General features: G+C 34.9%; 3 protein-coding genes across 13 annotated transcripts; all 3 read left to right on the top strand.

Moving 5' to 3' along the window:
• Positions 1-1,110: 1,110 nt before the first annotated feature.
• Positions 1,111-9,435, top strand: LOC110109097 (B3 domain-containing protein Os04g0386900). Of its 11 annotated transcripts, none has more exons than XR_003700597.1 (5): positions 1,111-1,394; positions 8,290-8,386; positions 8,456-8,538; positions 8,626-8,835; positions 8,938-9,435. XR_003700597.1 is itself a non-coding variant. In XM_020840008.2 (5 exons), exons 2-5 carry the CDS (start codon positions 8,381-8,383, stop codon positions 9,226-9,228), a joined length of 471 nt encoding a protein of 156 aa, XP_020695667.1. In that variant the 5' UTR covers positions 1,114-1,394; positions 8,290-8,380; the 3' UTR covers positions 9,229-9,435. The 11 variants fall into 11 exon arrangements, 3 of the variants coding, with proteins under 3 accessions (XP_020695667.1, XP_028550344.1, XP_028550343.1); XR_003700593.1 differs by having other exon boundaries at positions 1,112-1,394; positions 8,477-8,538; positions 8,673-8,835; XR_003700594.1 differs by having other exon boundaries at positions 1,112-1,394; positions 8,477-8,538.
• A 2,646-nt stretch (positions 9,436-12,081) lies between these two features.
• LOC110109108 (late embryogenesis abundant protein 18-like) lies at positions 12,082-12,602 on the top strand. Its single transcript, XM_020840022.2, has one exon. It carries the CDS (start codon positions 12,137-12,139, stop codon positions 12,476-12,478), a length of 342 nt encoding a protein of 113 aa, XP_020695681.1. The 5' UTR covers positions 12,082-12,136; the 3' UTR covers positions 12,479-12,602.
• Positions 12,603-18,751: 6,149 nt separating this feature from the next.
• Positions 18,752-19,317, top strand: LOC110109107 (late embryogenesis abundant protein 18-like). Its single transcript, XM_020840021.2, has one exon. The coding sequence runs from the start codon at positions 18,809-18,811 to the stop codon at positions 19,142-19,144; it is 336 nt and encodes a 111-aa protein (XP_020695680.1). The 5' UTR covers positions 18,752-18,808; the 3' UTR covers positions 19,145-19,317.
• The last annotated feature ends 765 nt before the right edge of the window (positions 19,318-20,082 follow it).

Below are 20,082 nucleotides of genomic sequence, written 5' to 3'. Positions count from 1 at the left end.
TCAGTCGCTCGTATCCTGATAGAAATTGATATCTCTAAATCTCACCCGGATTCGGAGTGGTTGGGTCCGGAGAAATTTGGATATGTTCAAAAAGTGGTTTTTGAAGGTTTTCCAAATTTTTGCCAGCACTGTAAGGTTGTGGGTCACAAAAAAATTGAATGTCCTAATCTGTTTCCTCATCTCCCACCTGTGATTTCTGCTCTCCCTCCGGTGGTTGCCGATTCTGTTCCTTTAGGGAAGCATATTGATTATACTCATGTCCCGAATCCTCTTGGTGTCTCTAATATGGGTTTTGGTGAGGTTAGCCCTGGTTCTTTGAAAGGTGTTAGTGAAGATAATTTACCTGTGATTGGTCCGTCTAATGAAGCTGTGGCTTCTCCTTTTGTGCTGGATGAGCCTATCGGGTTGGTGGATGATATTGTCCCTGTTATTGATGATGGGGCCAGGTCTTCTCCATTGTGCTCTCCGGTTGATAACACTTGTAGTGTAGGGAAGTTGTGCAAAGTACATAATTTTCACCAAATTTATCCAACTACCAAGTGGCTCCATTATTTTTTGCATTAGAGCCAAAACTTTGCATTAGAAGTAAACAATGAAAAAACTACATCAAGGCTTCTTCAAGGTGGCACCACAATTAGTACAAAAATTATTTCATAATTGGATAACGTTTGCCCATCTCATCTATTTCAAAGTTCAAACATATTGTCACCATCATTGAAGAAACAAAAGACTTAGAGGCTATGACAATCGAGCAACTCTTGAGTTCTTTATAAGACTATGAAGAAAAGAAAAAGAAGAAGCAAGTGATCAGAAAATAAATGTGGTATTCACTCCCTTCCAATCAAGTAGAGTTGATTCTAAGAGGATTGATTCGACCTCTTTCACACATTTAATACCATCAAACACACTAATTTTTTATTTGCGAATAAAATTCAAATTTGACTTGGCTTCTTCCACATAAGTTCTGCAATGCATAACAATATATTCAAATCAAATTCAAATTAATTTTGAATGACTTAATTCAATAAATATTTAGAAATGAAAAATTTGTCCCTAATTGATAATAATTTCTTTCTCAAACAAGCTTTCATATAAATATTCACTCGAAGACAAAAAAATGAAATATTTGGCCCATTATGACGCCAGCACCACTTCCGATAGGATTTTCCGGTTGGATCCCGAACCCGACGGGTTTCCACAATGCAAAACGTTTAGTGGAAAATAGGACGAAGCTTGATGTATAGGACTTCTGTGAGTCTGTGACCGGCGAACTCCGCGGACGACGAAGGAAATTGTTACTGAAAGTGACTAGCGGCCGCTCAGACGCTCCCTTGTGCCTAACTGTTGTTTCCTCTTGCTTGTGGTCTCCTCTTATTCTTTCCGGTCACTCAATGGTGAGTGTTTATGAGTATTCCTCTCCTTCCTATTTTTGGTCTTAAAGAATGATTCTTGAATTAAGAGAAGTAAAACAGGCCTTCCGATCTCCTTTAAAACGTTGAGTCTTTTTAGATCTATAAATGTGAAAATACATAAGAATTCAGTGATCTGTATGAATCTCCCTTTTTCTTATTTTTGAAGATTTGGGGATCTTTACTTATTTTTCTTTTGTTTTCTGGGACCGTGGATTTGAGCTTGCAATCGTGAAGTGGTACCTTAAATTTCATGAATCGGTGAAATCCGTTCTGTTATACTGTTTGGTACTTTTGTTTAGCGTGACTCTGTTTAATCTTATTTCCACCAGAGCTACTCCAACCTTTTCAGGTATATACTTTTTTTTTTTTGGGACATTTAGGCCATTTAAGGCAAACTCAAACACACAATGCATACAGAAAGACTAGAACCCAAGACCTCTTAGTTTGAAGCATAAGCTCTCAACCAATAGGCCAAGACGAGCTGTGTTTCATGTATATACTTGTTTTGCATTTTGTCTCTTAAGTGTAATGTCACTCATCCACCTGAGTATCCTCATCTCTGCAACACTTAATTTTATTTTATGCTTCTCTTTTAATGGCCAACATTCTGCTTCATAAAGCATTGTAGGTCTCACCACCAGCTTATAAAGTTTTCCCTTGAGTTTGAGGGGTGCTTTTCGATACATTCCTTCACTTCAACCATCCTGCTTGATTTCTACTTATAAGAACCCCAGCTATTTCGCAATCACTTTGAACAATAGATGCAAGATATCCAAAATGTGCACTCTTTTTTATGGCTTGATCACCCAAAATTTACTAACCTACCAATAGATTTATTACTACTAAAATTATACTCCATGCTTTCAATGTTAGATCCACTCAAACGAAAATCTTTAGACTCTAAGATTGGCCTCCATAATATAAGTTTTTTATCTACTCCTCTAGTCTTATAAAAAAGAAGAATATCACCAGTAAAACCTAGAGTAAGAACATTCATGATTAAAGCAAAAAGATATTGGCCTAAAGCTGATACTTGATGTAATCCAATTGAAATAAGAAAATACTTTGTCAAACCAACTTGTGTTTGAACATAAGTAATAACTCCTACATAAATATTCTTAATGACTTGCATATAAGCATTATTAACTGTCATTTTTTCTAAAACTCTTTAGATTACTTCTCTTAGAAGTTTATCATATGTTTTCTCTAAATCAATAAATATCAAATGCAGATTCTCGTCACTCTCTCAATACTTCTTTTCCATTAAACCTCCCAAAAAATGTATATAGCTTCGATAGTAGACCTATCCACTATAAATCCAAATTGATTTTGAGAAACATTAGTATAAAGTCGTAATCTATACTCAATTACTCTCTCCTATAATTTTAATATATGACACATTAACCTAATTCCTTTATAATTCGCACTATTGTGTATCATCGTTTTTATTAAAAATAGAAACCAACATACTCCATTCATTTGACATCTTTTTTGTCTTCAAAATAATATTAAAAAATTTAATAAGCTAAAAAATTTCTTGATCTTCTAACATTTTTCACACCTCTATTAGAATATCATTAGGTTCTAGTCTTTTTTTACTTCATTTTATTTAACGCCTCAACAACTTTTATTTTATTAATACGACGTTAAAAATTAAAATCAATCGTATTCTTACAAAATTAAAGAGTTTATCTAAATATCTCATCCAGCTATGTTAAATATCTTTTTAAAAAAACACTTTTTTATCTTCATCCGTAATGCACTTCACTTGAACTAGATCTTTTTTTCTTCTATTTATTTTCTTAGCTAACTTATACATATATCTCTTACCTTATTTAGTTTCTAATTTATTATATAAATCACTAAAATCTAAATTCTTTGGATCGCTTATAGCTATAGTCCCTTAGGCCTCTCTATATATTTTTCAATTTTCTGAGCATTGACAGATATACCAATTTTATAACAAAGATTCTTATTTTTGTTCTTTTCTTATACATTTTGATTCCACCACCAATTATGTTTATAATTATGAGTTTTTCTTTTTGATTCTCCAAGCACATATTTTGTGATCTTTTCAATATTATTGGCTATTTTTTCCTACATAACATTAACTTCTTCATAAATAATCCAAATTTTGAGATCTTGAATTTTACTCAAAAAAATATTTTTATTAGCATTCTTTAACTAATCTCATCTAATTCTAAGATAATGTTTTACTTTATTTTCATATCCCCCCCCCTTCATCTTAAAATCTAAAATCAATAAGATATGTTGGGTATATAAATCTTCATTTAGAATAACTTTACAATCTTTGCAATCTAAACAATTTATTTTTCTTCTAAGAAAATAATTAATTTCAGTTTTTCTATGTGATGAAATACTTCTTTTTTTTCTTAAATAAGATATTAGCAATTACAAAATTATAAGCTACTGCAAAATCTAATATGGACTCACCACCTTTATTTGTTGCTCGAAACACATTGCCATTATAAATGCTTTTAAAATCTTCTACCATTTTACCAATATATTCATTTAAATTTCCTCCCCAATAACAACAACATCAAGCCTTTGTCCCACTACGTGGGGTCGGCTACATGAATCTTTTTTCTCGATTGTGTCTTGTTAAAAGTCAAATTCTTATTTAAATCTAATAAAGAAAGATCATTTCTAATATTTTCTAACCAAGTCTTTTTAGGTCTACCTCTACCTTTCTTAACATAATTCAAATCTAATACATCAACTTTCCTAACTGGGTCATCAGAAGGCCTCCATTTAATGTTACCAAATCATCGAAGGCTTTCATCAGAAGGCCTCCATTTAATTTGACCAAACTATCGGAAGACCTCCGTTTAATGTGACTAAACCATCAGAAGGCCTCCGTTTGAAATCTTCTATCATGTTACCAACATATTCATTTAAATTTCCTTCAATAATTTTTTTTCTAAAAGATATCCTTTCTATTAATTATTTTAAATCAGTCTAAAATTTTAATTTTGAGCACATATTCAAACCTATTTGAGGAGCATAAACACTTATAAGGTTAATAATCTTAACATAAACAATGATTTTTAAAATTATAATTAGATTTATAATTTTATTTTTTTCTATAACATTATATTCAGACTCTTATCTATAATCACATCCACATCATTTTTGGTACGACTACTATCTAAATACTAAAGTTTAAATCCCAAGCTATAAATCTCATTAGTCTTTCTCCAACCCATTTAATTTTTTTAATACATAGAATATTGTTCTTCCTATGAATCATAATATTATTAATTCTATTAATTTGTTCTAAGAGAACCTATAGATCTATCTAAATTATAGTTTCATGGACTAGCTTCTTTGTCCATACCCGCCCATGATGTGTGAACTCTTGCTTATTTAACACTACACTTGGGTGCCGATTCAACGACCCTTGCACATTTTTTGCTCTATTCAGGTCATACAACGCTTTGCTTCTAGGGAACACCTAACATTAACATATTATAATAAATAATTCATATTATGATTATTTGACAAGTTTTACACTTGATGTCGACTATCTAACATAAACCTTCATTTTTCTCATCCAAGGCTTGAGACCTGGCTTCGACAATGTTGCTACTTACCTCCCTCTTATAAGTATTTTTGCGTATGATGATATATGGTAGATATATCATTAGATTTTACTTGTTTAGGATTTTTTAGCTAAGCTTGATGTTGTAATAGATGACATGAACGTTAATGGAATTTTTTATCAGTTGGAGATCTTGTGAGAAGGATCTATTTCTAATCTTGACAAAAATAAGTTTCGTGGTAAGTGTAAAGATATGTCTTGCTTCTATTGGAAAAAAAAGGGGCACATATACAGAGATTGCTAACCTTTGAAAAATTAATAGCATACAAGTGAACTCTATAAGAAAAACAAGTTAGTAGATGCTAGTACTATTACATATTGATCAGATACAAATTTAGATGACATTCTTGTGATATTTAAGATAGCTGTAATGATTAATAGATTCTAGATTCAACTTTTTCTTACTATACATGTCCTTGTAAGTTATTAATTTTCACTTATGTGTCATGTGCTAATTACTATATTTATATAGGAAACAATATGTGGTGCAAACAATTGGTTTTGACACAAGGAATTGGAAAGTGTATTATGTATGGCTAGGATATTGATCAAAGAAAGGCATCTATCATACCATAGGAAAAATCTTATTTCTTTAGGTACTCTCAATAAAATAGAACGCAGGATCTCAAGAGATGCTAAAATCTTAAAATTTGGAGGGATTATTGATTTTCTTGGAAGCAAATAAAGTTGATAGACTCTATGTTATAGGATTTAACTTCAAGTAGATCATTAAAGATGAGTTGGTGGATTGATCTCATGCTGTAATTCTATCTTAATGCCAGTTCGTACTGTTAAAATTTGAAGTGAGGAGAGAGTCGTTCAGGGATATGAAGTTTTACTAATTTGTCTGAAATTTTGATAACAATGGATCAGTTTTCTATGAAATATATGTTCTTTAGATGCCTCTTATTGGTATTTATGTTGACATCTGAGATTTACTAGATTGCATAATGCTCAACATTTTGAGGGATTGGGAGTTTTAAAAGCTTGTTAAGAGGAGTCACATGCGTGATCTAAAATATTGCCATATCACATGTTATGATGTAGATTTTTTTTTTCTATTTTTATTTAATTTTTATAATATCTACAAGATATTATGAGATTTTTTTTTCTTTGCTTGAGGAATTATGGGTTTTTCTTTGTGATGAGATTGTGTACACTCATGTTTAGGGAAGAGATTTCTTGTGGCCTTTTTTGTTTGTATACGTGCAAAATTTTGGTAGGGGATCAACTTCTTTATTCTCTCTTATGAAACTAGGTTGTTGTCCTAGCTGAACCATTAAATCTTGCTATCTTCTTGTAGTGTTTGGTCTCTGTTAATCCTTTGTGTCCTTTTTTTTACTCATGGTAGGCGCTTCGGTATAATAAAGCATTTCAAAAATCTCCAATGTAAATGAAAAGTATGCATCAACTTTAGACTACCTCTATATAGAATTTAAAGTCTCATTTACCTGTAAAAAAATTTCCGTGGAAAAAAATCTCTTGGATTACCCATTTTATGAGACAACTTTGAAAAATGTTATAAAGCTTGTTTAGAAGCCTCTGTGGAATTTCAATTATGCATTTCCAATCCAATGATTTTGCCTTAAAAGTTCTTTGGGGGGAACTTGTTTATCTAGTCATATGACGTATAGTTGAATATACTAATGATTGGCTCTCACCAGCTAATGATTAACCCTCACCAATTAGCTTAAACTTTTGAACTGCACAATTCTTTAATTACTAATGTTTTAAGCTCAAGTTGATTCCCTGGATATTATCACTCCGGACCATATAATATCATGACTCTGCTAAAGTAATAGATGCAATTTGAGGCTTCCTTGGCCCTTGTTGATCTCCTTTATATGTTAATAAAGTTCAAGTAGTTCAAATAATGAAATCCCATGATTCAGCGAGCTCTTTGGCGCGTCTTTGTTTGTAGTACTTAATTGGTTATAAAAAACTTTTGATTTGATGAGGATGATGACTGATGTGAATAATTCTCGTATACAAGAAAGATTTTGAGTTATATGACTAATCACACAATGTGCTGAGGGTTGATATACTAGTAGTGGAAGATATCCATATGCTTAACTTTTAACTTTTGGGTTCATTTAACCTTTTTGTTAAGAGAATTCTGGCCCAAATTTATCTTTTGGCGATCCACACTCTCTAATAACTTGTTTGAATTGATAGTATATTTAATGTTTGATGTATTATTTTGATTCAAGACACCGCATTTCCTCTGAATTTTCTTATGCAGGTAAGCAAAATAAGCTTGTGGTTGAACACTTAAAAAAGGCCTCTTTTTCTATATGATGAGCAATGCACAATTAAAATTAAAATTTCATTCTAAACATGTTAAACACTTAAAAAAAAGCTTGATAAAATTTTATGTAAGATTTTTCTTTGTCAAATAGACCTTGCTTGGGAAAGATATGAGATACATCTTGTGATAACTGATGTGTCAAGCTTTATGTTGTGAAATGATCAGATTTATTGATTCTACACTATGAGAGTTCTTACATCCCTATGGTATAAAAAAATCCAGACTTTCATACCGATATTGTCCAACCATATGGGCTTAAAACTGGCATTAGCATTCTTTCATGGGCTCCCTTTGCTTCATGTATTAAGATTTGTGGCAATATAATAAGGTTTGCTTGTATTTGCAAGTTACGAAGAGAACTCCCTCATTAAGGTGCCAATGACTTCTGCTTGTGTTTATCATGGAAGGAGGACTGTTTCTTAATTAAGCATATGTAGAATTAATTTTTCTTTATGGTGTCGAATGTTGGCCATTAAAAGAGAAGCATAATATTAAGTTAAGTGTTGCAGAGATGAGAATGCTCAGGTGGATGAGTGGCTTTACCCTTAGAGATAGGATATGAAATGAGCATATACGTGAAAAGATTGGAGTAGCTCAAGTGAAAGATAAGATTAGAGAGAGTCGCCTTAGATGGTTTAGTCACATAAAACAGCGGCCTTCTGATGACCCGGTTAGGAAAGTAGAGGTATTAGATTTGACTTATGTTAAGAAAGATAGAGATAGACCTAAAAAGTCTTGGTTAAAAAATATTAGAAATGATATTTCTTTATTAGTTTTAAAAGAGAATTTTACTTTTAACAAGACACAATGGAGAAAAAGGATTCATGTAGCCAACCCCATGTAGTGGGACAAAGGCTTGATGTTGTTGTTGTTTTAGTAGAATTAATTTTGCTTTCCTATCTGATTTCATGCTACTATATGTAATGCATGCATAATGTCCTCTACAGTCGAATACTTCAGATAAGGAATCCATCAACCAACCTAGTTTATGTGAAAACCTTCTCCAAGAGCAGAGTCTCTCAACCCTGGAATCGAACAATGCAGGTCAGTACTTCCTGATCTTATCGGTTTGATCTGTTAATTACAATTTTCTCAGGGCCTATTTAGTTGCAGCTGATATAAAACACATTTCAGAATGTGAAAACAAAATCATCAGTTATATTTGAAGGGTTTCTAATTACAACCAAACAAGTAAGGTAATCTAACAAATATCGTTATTTTCCAAAACAAATGTTATTTACACCGGCAATCAAATGTGTTCTTAGCCTAGAAGCATTTGTTAGAGGTTGAGTATTTCAAGAATATAAAGGAGATTCTTCCTTTGAATCAGAAGGTGATAATCTCCATGAAAATGACATGCAGTTCCTAATTCTGCATCCAGAACTCAAGTACCCAACAAATTAACATTCGATAGCAAAATCCAACCTCTTATGGGAAGTCCATACTTCATATCCATCATGGCAAAGTCACATGTTCAATTGCCATATCAACTGGTACATCATCATTTTGGATCTCTCTTGTTAATAAAATTCATCTTAGCTTGTGCATCTCAACTTGGTTAACTTTTTTTTTTCTTTCCATTGTGAATCGACCAGGTTGTCCCAACTCATTTCCACAAAGCTCTTCCACTTTCTACTGTTCAGGGAATCCTTCAATGCCGAGGTAATACATGGCAAATAAGATACTGTGGTGATTCCCCCTTGAGAAGATTTAGTTGTGGATGGCGTAAGTTTGTAGAGGACAACGAATTGCAGGTGGGAGATGGATGTGTTTTTGAGCTTATGGATGATAAGGAGCTGACGTTCCGTGTGCAGATCCTTGATGGGCAAATCCCCTCTAAGTTTTTCAAAAAAGGGAGCTTGGATCGACCAATCAATATTGATTAACTAATGTTTCCTGAGGTTTCGGAGTATCTTAAAAGCTATGGTTGGCGCTGTTATGTATGCTGTTTCTGAACTTGTTTAATTTAAGATTTGCATAAGGGAGACAAATCTGTGTATTTTACATGATTATTAATCTCATTGCTTCTGAATTATTTGTAAAATAATTACAGTGATTGCATTTAGTTCTGTTAAAGTTTTTATGCGCCAAAAGATTTTCCACTTTGGTTTTAAAATTGACTGCACAGATCCTCCCCTTGCTTTTTGATTTTATGAACTGATGGACAAAGCTGAAATTTGGGGTGGCCCATCAATCTTTCTACAAAATGCAGTGCAGCTCGACTATGTCCACTTTGATGTAGTCAATAATGTGGGTTGTAGTAGCAGCATTCCTGTGTACACAGCTTAAGGGAAATGAAATGAAGGAGAAACCACTGTAGCAGCAGCTTTCTCATTCCCTTAATCTTTTTTTTGGCCAATTTAGGTGCTTGATTTCAAGGGAAATGGAATGAAGGAGAAACTGCTGTTTTCGGAGCTATTATTCTGTGCGGACACCGGACGGTTCTTCCGTCCAGTTATGCGCTCGGTATCGAGTGTACATTTTTGGGGCAATGTGGTGCAGTTTTATTGGTTTCCGGACGAATCCGGACGCCGCACGTAATAATTTTTCCTGTTTTCGGTTTGAGGAGATGGTAAGCTATGATTGTGTTCATTGCTCAAAAGTTTCTTTCACATCGAATGAACTGGGACCGTCCTTCATAGAAGCGCCGATTTGCTTAGCGGGTTGGCATCTTGGTCACTTATCTCACAATAAAAAACATGATGTTTTTGTAACAGTTCATAGCAGCAGTTTATAAATCGCTGTTATAGACAGGTATAAACAATAGTTTTACCCGCTATCAAAATCTCCTAAATATTCATAATTTTCGCAACCGATTAGTAGCAGTGGTTTTAAAAGCTGTTGCTATAAGATAAATATATTTCCACCGTTTTATTGTTTGATGCCCTAGCTTCCGATCTTGCCCTAGCCAGCCATCTCAATTCCTCTCTGTTGTGATCCCAATCCCTCCCTCTCTCACTGTTCGTGCGAGAGCTATAGGCGATCGACATTTGGGGATAAGGAGTGCGTCTTTGGGATGTCAGTTGCGGCAATGGTAGGAAATTGGGGCATTTTAAGTTGCTAAAGCCTTTCAAGCAAACACATATACAGCGGATTTGCAGCGGTTCCTAAACCGCTACAAATAAATTAGCAGGTGTTTAAACTGCTGCAGTAAACTTTAAAAAAGTACTGCGAAAATCTGATTTATTAGTAGTGGATCATTCAATATTTATTGGATAAGACTAGCTTTCTAGCGTATGAATTATTTCTCAATTTTCAAACAAATATTTCAATCGACATTTTGTGTAAAATTTGAAATTATGATAGCTGAATCTATGTGCTATCTTTTTTGTATTAACATTAGCCTTGGAAATAACTTTAGACCATCTAGAAATTGAATTCGATTGGCACCTTCATCACCATTTTAGGTTAACCTTGCTTGCATCCAACTCAAACAACTGGCACTTACAACAAACTAGGTGCCTAAACTTTATTTAAAATACAAGGGCATGTTCAAAATTTCTTTAAATTTGACTCTCTTTTTCAAAAGCAAACTGTCTTCTTCTTTCATAAGTTCAGGAAATGCTTTTGAGATAATATTATCAAATTGAAAACAGGTCTTTAATTTGAAGTTATGACTACTTACAAGAGGATGCAATTAACCCTATTTCTCATATTATAAGTCTAATAATTAAGTTCCCGTGAATTTACTCAATTTAAATATAATATAAATATTACAATTTATTTCAGACATTAAAATCTCGTCATATTTATTTTTTTAAAAAAACTGAGTTTATATATGAAGACAAAATTTAGGATCTTATAAAAGGTAAAATTTTAAATTAACATATTAAGTTGCATGACAATATTATAATAAATAATTTTTTTAAAATTAGTGGAGGTTAAATTCAAATATTTTTTAATTTAGCTTCAGTTGCGACGGATTTCTTGTTGTTTTTTAAAATAATTTCTTACTACAAATTTTTTTTAATTTAAAAAATTTTAATTAAAAAGTCATTTTAATGGGTGGTTGTTAAATTCAAATACTTTTCAAAGTCTGGAAAGATTTTCTTGATAATTTTAGTATTATTTTTTTAATACAAATTTTTTTTAAATTAAAAATTTTTATACTAAAAATTTGTTTTAAAAAATTATACTTTTTTTTAAAATTAGTGGAGGTTAAATTCAAATATTTTTTAATTTAGCTTCAGTTGCGACGGATTTCTTGTTGTTTTTTAAAATAATTTCTTACTACAAATTTTTTTTAATTTAAAAAATTTTAATTAAAAAGTCATTTTAATGGGTGGTTGTTAAATTCAAATACTTTTCAAAGTCTGGAAAGATTTTCTTGATAATTTTAGTATTATTTTTTTAATACAAATTTTTTTTAAATTTAAAATTTTTATACTAAAAATTTGTTTTAAAAAAATAATACTAAAATTATCCCAAACAGTCAAAATTACAAAAATTATTAGATGCCGTCATGTACAAGAAACATAGCCATCCTTTCTATCTTTTTACATAAAATATCAAACATGATTCTATCTTAAATAAAAATATAATAAGTAGTAAGGACAGATGGACTATTACCTTTGGAAAAATTGCCACATGGACAAAGTGATAGAACTCATGCCACGACACCAGAACTGTATTATAGCCTGCCACGTAAAAAACCAATGGACAGACTTATCCTCTCAGTAGCCCTATAAAAGTAACACTTCTTCATCGTCCAAAGCACAAAAACCTACCGTTTTCATAAACCTCTTAAGCTGAAAGCCTGTGAAGAAGAAATCCAACCGTCCCCCATCACACAATATGCATAAGTTGAAGGATATGAGCAGCGTCGCCAAATTTAAGTTGAGGAAAAGCGCCATAGCAACTCAGGAGAAGAAGGAGAAGGCTACTGCGAGGAACAGGCAGGAGAAGGAGATTGCGGAGGAGAGAGCTAAGGCTAAGAAGGCTCAAGCCAAGGCCGATCTGCACCAGGAGAAGGCCGATCACCGGGTCGCATCAGCTGTTCATCATGCCGGCTTACACCACGTTCCCCTCAGCGGCCACCGCCGCCGCCACCACCACCAACACCACCCACATGTCGGAGCTGCTGCTCCTACTACTCATCTGTATTCCGGGGCCCATCCATATGCTGGAAATTACTAAATGTTCGTGTGAATAAGAGTGTATAATGAAATGTGTTGCATATATAATTACCTTGTAATTTATGTCAGTACTGTGCTAGAATTCCATCAGATATAGTTTTTGGTTGTATAAAAGTCCCTACTATTGAATAAGAGTGTGCAATGAAATAGATTTCATTTATGGCCTTGTTATTCAGTACTAAACTTATATAATAATGTTTATGTATGTAATGTACCAAAATTCCATCAGCCATGGTCTGGTTGTTCTTGTGCTGCTTTGTCTTGCGCAGACCGCTGTAAAAGATAACAGGGTTCCTTCATACATCTTAGGACATCTGGGAGAACTTGACGACAGTGTGTGTGATATTCAAATGATGAATAAATTATATATAATCAGTATTCAATTTGTGGTATTTAATAGTGTTATGAAAATTTAGTTGAATTTATTATAATAATATTCTCAAAAATATTATAAATATGATCATATTTTTAACATAAATAGTTGTGAGATTTGAGGTTAGAGAGTTTTGGAGATCTGAGAACTATAAAGCACTGATTGACGTTATATGCTTACTAGTCATTACCATTATCTAACTTTCGTGGTATGACTGTTTTAATCAGATGGTCGAAGTCTGATCATCATTAAACCGATGGTCATCATCTAACCATCGTTGATTGACTATTATCATCTTATCATTATTGACTGATTGACATTATTTAATTTTCATCATTATTCCATCATTTCTTATTTCATGATCTCTTCTAAAATTGTAGAAGATTAAGCAAGCAAGTACTTTTAATTTTATAATCTAGTCTTTTTTAAGTTGTAGAAAAAATGGTCTTTTATATCTTGAAGTACGTAATGAACTATTTCAATTAGGCTAAGCCCTAAAATATTTTTTATCTTTTTAAGTTATTCACATAAAAACTCAGTTCTCTTACATAATTTTCTTTTATTTATATGTTATATTTTCATACAAAACTATAACATAAAATCCTTTTTTGTCATTATAAATTTGTTAGCATGCAATTATTAATTAGCATTGCATTGAGAAATTTATATGTACATCTTAGCAAATACAAAATTAATGATTGGTAGAAGTAATGCTGGAGCTGAATAAGCTTACAATCAATAATATTAATTGTAATTAGGCAAAGCAGCTAGTCCCTATAGACCAATCCTTGGATAATCATTGATTATCATCAAAAAAATTATCTTGATCGGGCATGAATCTCGAGGCAAAAATCAAGTTGAAAACTTCAAAAAATTAAATCAGAAGCCATTTGAACTCCGATTTTAGCAAACTTATACTTGAACTGAATATCTCGAAAGTACAAACCCAACGACACCAAATTCGACCCAATCCGAGCTCGAATAGGTCCAAATCAAAGACTCAAAGCGCATTAGGACGGTTCAATCCATAATTTAGATTACCAAATAGTTTTGAAATGGGGCGTGTTTGTAGTCGAATCGAGCGGATCGACAAGACGAATCCAACAAGCTCAAGATAGCCGAATTCTGATATCAATAAGATATTTAAATACTCAATAAAAGGTTAATAATCAAGTGATTCAACATCAGTCGTCCATTTAAACCGCTCCAAATTTACCATTGATCTTCATCTTATTTATTGGTCATACCACTCTCAAAAAAACTATAAATATACCCCTCATTTCTCATGGGAGGGGACTCAAGCAAGAAGAGAAGAGAAGGAAGAAAGCTCTCTGGCCACTGGACTCCTCCTCGACCACCGCTAGAATTCCACCTGACTGGTGACTGATGCCGGAATTCTGCTCGACAGTCGACTGACACTAGATTTTTGCCTGACCATCAATTGAAGCCGGATTTCCGCTTGACCACCAAAACGTCTTCGGATTTTCGATCTCCGTTTGTGACTGAATTTCTACCCGATAGTTGATTATTGTAATCTGATCGTGACGAGTCATCCACTTGTAATCTAAGAAAACACTAATGGAATCCATTCAACTGGCCGTGACACTATGGTTTTTCCCTTTTCTAGGATTTTCACGTGAAATTTTGGTGTTCCTTTTTAATTTTGTATATGTACATGTGTTAGTTATTTATACAAGGCGAAGACGAAAAGATTTTCTAACTCTATCGCCACATATATTCTAACCCGCAACAATCAATGCATGAAGGTGGAATAACAAGCCAGAATCATTTAACTTATGAAAGTGGCTAGATGCTAAAGAGTGCCACCACAGTATGATGTAACTCACTAGCCAGAAAATGAATAAAACATGAGGTAGGAAAATTTAAAGCCATGAAGAACGTCATGAAGTTAAAGTTTTTCCTTCATCACAATCTAACCTATAACTTGTTGACAATACTAGCTAAGTAGCTAGTTCAACTCATCCTTCTGGTATGGCTTGAACAACCCAAATCCTCTACCAACCTCGGTGGACTTGACTTGGTCATAGCTTATGGATACTCATGATGTTTTATGAGAGAGCAACTATATTTTATTCATGATGAATTTTTTTTGGGATAAAAATAATCTTACTTCCCTATATAGTTGTTAGGTTTCTTCACCCCAAACTAATAAAATTCTTTAATATTCCATTTTAGTGGGTTCCAAGTAGGGGTGTCAATATTTGACACGACACGAAAACCTGACCCGTTTGAAAAATGGGTCGGGTTCGGGTTCCTGAATTCGACCCTTTTGAAAAATGCGTCTAATTCGGGTTGACCCGACTGGGGTTGCCGGGTCAACCCGAAAATCTGTTTAGAGTGAGCTGCCAATGCTGTCTGAGATGGGGTTAGGGTCGACCCGACTGAACCGGGTCAGTTCCGGTTCGACCCGAACCAACCCGTGACCCGAAATTGACGCCTCTAGCTTCAAGCTACCAAATACTGATCCTTATGTTGGATCCTCTAATCTTTATGAGCATATAAATCATTATAAGATCATCATTCATATTCAACAATTTTATTATTTTGAAAAAGCTAGATTTCCAAACAATCTATATTTAACAACTTTATGTTAGGTTTTGGTCAAGTTTTAGGTTAGTTGTTCCTTATGATCATGTTGTAGTTTATGTAGGTTCTTCTTTTTGTAGCCTTGTATAGCCATTGAATAGAGTTGTTCCTTGGTTTGTCTATAAATAAGTGTACAAGGCTATAATAGTTGTACGTGAATCCAAGCAATAATATTGCATTTCATATTTAGCTAGCTCTCCTCCTTTCTACTCTCCCTCTCTCTCTACATTCAAAAAGAACAGCTCATCCTCAAGAATTCCAACAAATTGGTATTAGAGCCAGGCGGGGGATGATCAAGGAGGAGGAAGGTGTTCTTGTAATGAAGAAAAAGCAGCAGGTGGTTTGGATCGCAGGCACAGGCTAGGCGTTCACGTGTGGGTGCGAGTGAATAAACTCAGTGTGGTGGAGTTCAGAGCGGTCTGGTGTCGTGATCAAGAGACCCTATAGGTGCCGCATACGGAGCCAGACATGCAAAGCATTGGTCGGACCATTTGGGACGCGAGGATAGTCACCAGATGCGGGCGCAAGAAGGAACAATTATTAGGTCCTCCGACCGGACGTAGAGGAGCGTCCGGTCGCACTAAAATCCCTCCAAAAAACTCCGTATTTGCTCGCTATTGCTAGGTATTATTTGGTAAAACGAGGAATACCGCTCTGTGAAGACCAATACCGAGTTATACCGAGCTATACCGAGCAATACCGAGTTATACAAAAAATACCGAGTTTTTTTTAGGAAAAACTCGGTATTGCTCGGTATAGCTCGGTACAACTCGGTATTGGGTCTTCACATGATGATATTCCTCGTTATTGTTTGGTATTGCTCGGTATTTGCTCGATATTTCTTATTTTTGGGCGCGATTTTAGTTCCGACCGGACGTAGCTCTACGTCCAATCGGAGGACCTAATAATTGTTCAACAGCTCATGTGTATGAAGGGAGCAACGGACTCGCTCCGGTGGACGCACACTAGCATGCGAAGCGGAGCGGCCTAGCCCCGCGTTCAAGAGGAAGCGGCTAATCGAGTTCAATAGGAGCACGGGCTACGTTGTGTTACGAGCAGGCCCACAGATTGGGAGTATGATCGGGCCATGGGTGTAGAGTCTGGGGCCTTAACGGCCCAGCTAGCTTCGCACGTAAATACACGGGCAAGCGCACGTCTTAAGAGAATACAAACAGGTTGCATGTGAAACAGGTGTGGTTTAGAGGCGGTCAATCCCGCGGTGTCCCGTTGAGTATCGTGGACTTACACGCGAAGCCAAGCATATAGGAGAGGTGCACATGATTTCATACTACAGATAGATGGGGCAAAGATGAAAGAAGGTAGAGGATTCTTGGTGGATTCAAGAATCATTTGTTTCTCATGTGAGAGGTAGTGTGCACAATTTACTCAAGAAGCAGGCAACGAGCTCGCGATCGAATGGGTTGCTAATGAGAAGCTGCAGGTCATAGCGCGCGCAGGTGCCCGGGAAAGATGGGTGAGCTAGTGGGTACTCAGTGTTGGAGAATAGGCATGATGCATGAGAGAAGGTCCGTGGGCAGGAAGCTGCACAAGGCACGACGGTAATCACTAGAGGAACAACGACTGACACATGCCTGCGTAGTTTGGAATGTGCGGGGGCATGAGCTAGGTCATGGGTTGGAATGCATAAGGAGGTCAGGCACGAGCAGACACTACAAGAAAAATGTGAATTATCGATGAAATTTCCAACGGATATCTGGTATAATTTTTGACAAATTTCTATTGGAAAAAATTCATTTAAAATTTCGAAGAAATTTCTGACAAATTTTTTTATGGAATAATTATGATAGAATTTTCGGCGGATTTAAAAAAAAATTATTGTTAAATAAAATAAAATTATTAGTTTAGGGTAAATACAATTATTGTGAAACTTTTATTTTTCTCCAAGTAAAAACTACAACCCCGCCGCGCTGCAACCTATGACGATATAGTGTACAAAGTTACAAGGCTCTGATATATAGCGTTGTGGCACCGTAAGAGTTATACGGTAATTTTGCCCCCCTTGCATCCCTTGGTATGATGTAATTTAACTGTATCTGACTTGCAGCACTCTATTCTTTAATTTATCTCTAGCCGTACTTTCAATGTCGTGTTGCTAGCTCTAGAGTGTCGCAACACTTTTATTTTTCTCCAAGTAAAAACTACAACCCCGCCGCGCTGCAACCTATGACGATATAGTGTACAAAGTTACAAGGCTCTGATATATAGCGCTGTGGCACCGTAAGAGTTATACGGTAATTTGCCCCTCTTTATTACAAGGGTTTTTAGACAATTAACCCCCCCCCCTAAAATACTATGATTTTTAGGCAATTGGCCCCACTAAATAGTAATTAGATTCCACACAAAACTAACAATATACATGTGCATAATTACTTCAAACCACCTAAAAAATTGAACTCACTATGCACCTTCATCATCATTTTAGGGTCCGCAAAACCTTGATTGAATCCAATCCAAACAACAAACATTTCCATCAAAGTAGACCCCTAAACTTTCTTTAAAATTCAAGAGCATGCTCAAAACACCACATTTAAGAGAATAAAAAGGGCACTACACTATACGTCAATGAATTCACATTTGCTCTCTTTTTAAAAAAAAAAAGCAAAAAGTGTTTTGCTTTCTTAATCAGGAATCTAATTTGTTCTACTTCAAAATTGCTTTTTAATAAACAGTTATGACTGCTTACGATAGAAAATCGATTTTATAATGCATTTGATACTTTCTAGTCATAATTAAATTACCATGATATTACTCACTATGATGTAATCTAAATTTCACAATCCATTTCAAACAAGAACAACTATATATATATCATATTAATTAAAAAAAAAACATAATTTATCTACAAAGAAAAAACTGAATTTAAAACGTGAAAATTTTAAATTACAATAAATAATTTCTTTTAAATTTGCAGTTGTTCAATTCAAATAATTTTAAAATTAAAGTATTTATTAATCATCTTACTTAATAAATTTCGTTTTTTTTTTTCAAGGCGATTGCAGATTTCTTCATTTACAGAGCGTGCGTCACCCTTTATATTCATTTACCCCAAATATGTAGCATTATTCTATCTTTAAATAGAAATAGTTAAGACAGGTGGAGGATCAATCGACACGTGGCAAATAGATCAACTCGTGATTGAACACCTAAACCTCACTGTATGCCTGCCACGCGAAAATCCAATTGATGACTAATCGTCTCAGCAACGCTATAAAATAAGCTACTTTCCTCAGGTCCAGAGCAGAATAAGCATACCATTTCCATAACCCTCTCCAACACTGAAAGCCTGCGAAGACTGCGAAGAAGGAAGCTAACAAACCCAACCCAAACAGGATGCATAAGCTGAAGGACATGAGCAGCGAGGCCAAATATAAGCTGAAAGAAAGCACCATAGCAACCCAGGAGACGAAGGAGAAGGCTACTGCTAGAAACAGGCAGGAGAAAAAGATTGCGGAGGAGAGAGCTAAGGCTAAGAAGGCTCAGGCCAAGGCCGAGCTCCACCAGGAGAAGGCCAATCACGGGGCTACGTCAGCTGCTCATCATGCCGGCCTACACCATGTTCCTCTCACCGGCCACCATCACCACCACCATCACCCACATGCTGGAACTGCTGCTCCTACAACTCATGCGTATACAGGCGGGGCCTATCCATATGCTGGGAATTACTGATTGTTTGCGTATATAAGTCTGTACCGTTTAATATGAGTGTGCAATGAAATAATTTGCATGTATACTTTGTAAGTGCTGAACTTACATGTCATGTATGTGTATATGTGTATTGTATCAGATTTCCATGGATTGTAGTTTTTTCTGGTTTATCTTATGCCGGTTTATTTTGTGGAGACTACAGAGTTCACCTAGCATATATATATATATATATGGTGACATGAAGAGTAAAATATGATGCAAGAGTAATAACAATAGTTGGAACATATAAGATGCAAGAAGCATAGATCTTCAAAAAATCGAATTGGAATCATAGTCAGTCACAGCATATTAATTAATGATTTTTTTAGGGCAAATTGAATATTTAATATGACTGACATCTAATAGAAGAAGTATATTAATATATATCAATTATATGCAGCATTAACATTTTAAAGGGCATGTAAATTAAACCATATATTCCTCTCTAAATCCATTTTTGACACAAGAGAACAACCTAGTCAGTGTTTAGCAAAAGACTACATGAATAGAAACGAAGAACACATCGTATTGAATGAAAGATTGCAAATATTGGGAAGTAGGGGTGTCAATTTTGGGTCACGGGTCGGGTTCGGGTTGAATTCGGAATTGACCCGGGTTCAAACAGGTTGACCCTAACCCGACCCGGGTAGGAAAACAGGTTGAAAATGGCAGTCGCGTGGCAGAGGGCAGCGAGCTGGGGCAGCGCGGGTGGGGGCAGCGGGCAGCGAGCGGGAATCCAAATTTTTTGAATTAAACAGGTTTTCAGGTTGACCCGGCGAACCCGCCCCATTTTGAAATCGAGTCGGGTCCAACCCGAATTTTTTGGGTCGGATTCGGATAGGGTTTTCGTGTCGTCTCAAATATTGACACCCCTATTGGGAAGTACCACACATCGAATACATACAAGAAAGAGAAAAAAA

The sequence above is a fragment of the Dendrobium catenatum genome, unplaced genomic scaffold (genome assembly GCF_001605985.2).
Source record: "Dendrobium catenatum unplaced genomic scaffold, ASM160598v2 fragScaff_scaffold_500, whole genome shotgun sequence".
NCBI classification, from domain to species: Eukaryota; Viridiplantae; Streptophyta; class Magnoliopsida; order Asparagales; family Orchidaceae; genus Dendrobium; species Dendrobium catenatum.
Note: the sequence above shows the minus strand (reverse complement) of the source record. Positions and strands in the feature narration are given on the sequence as shown.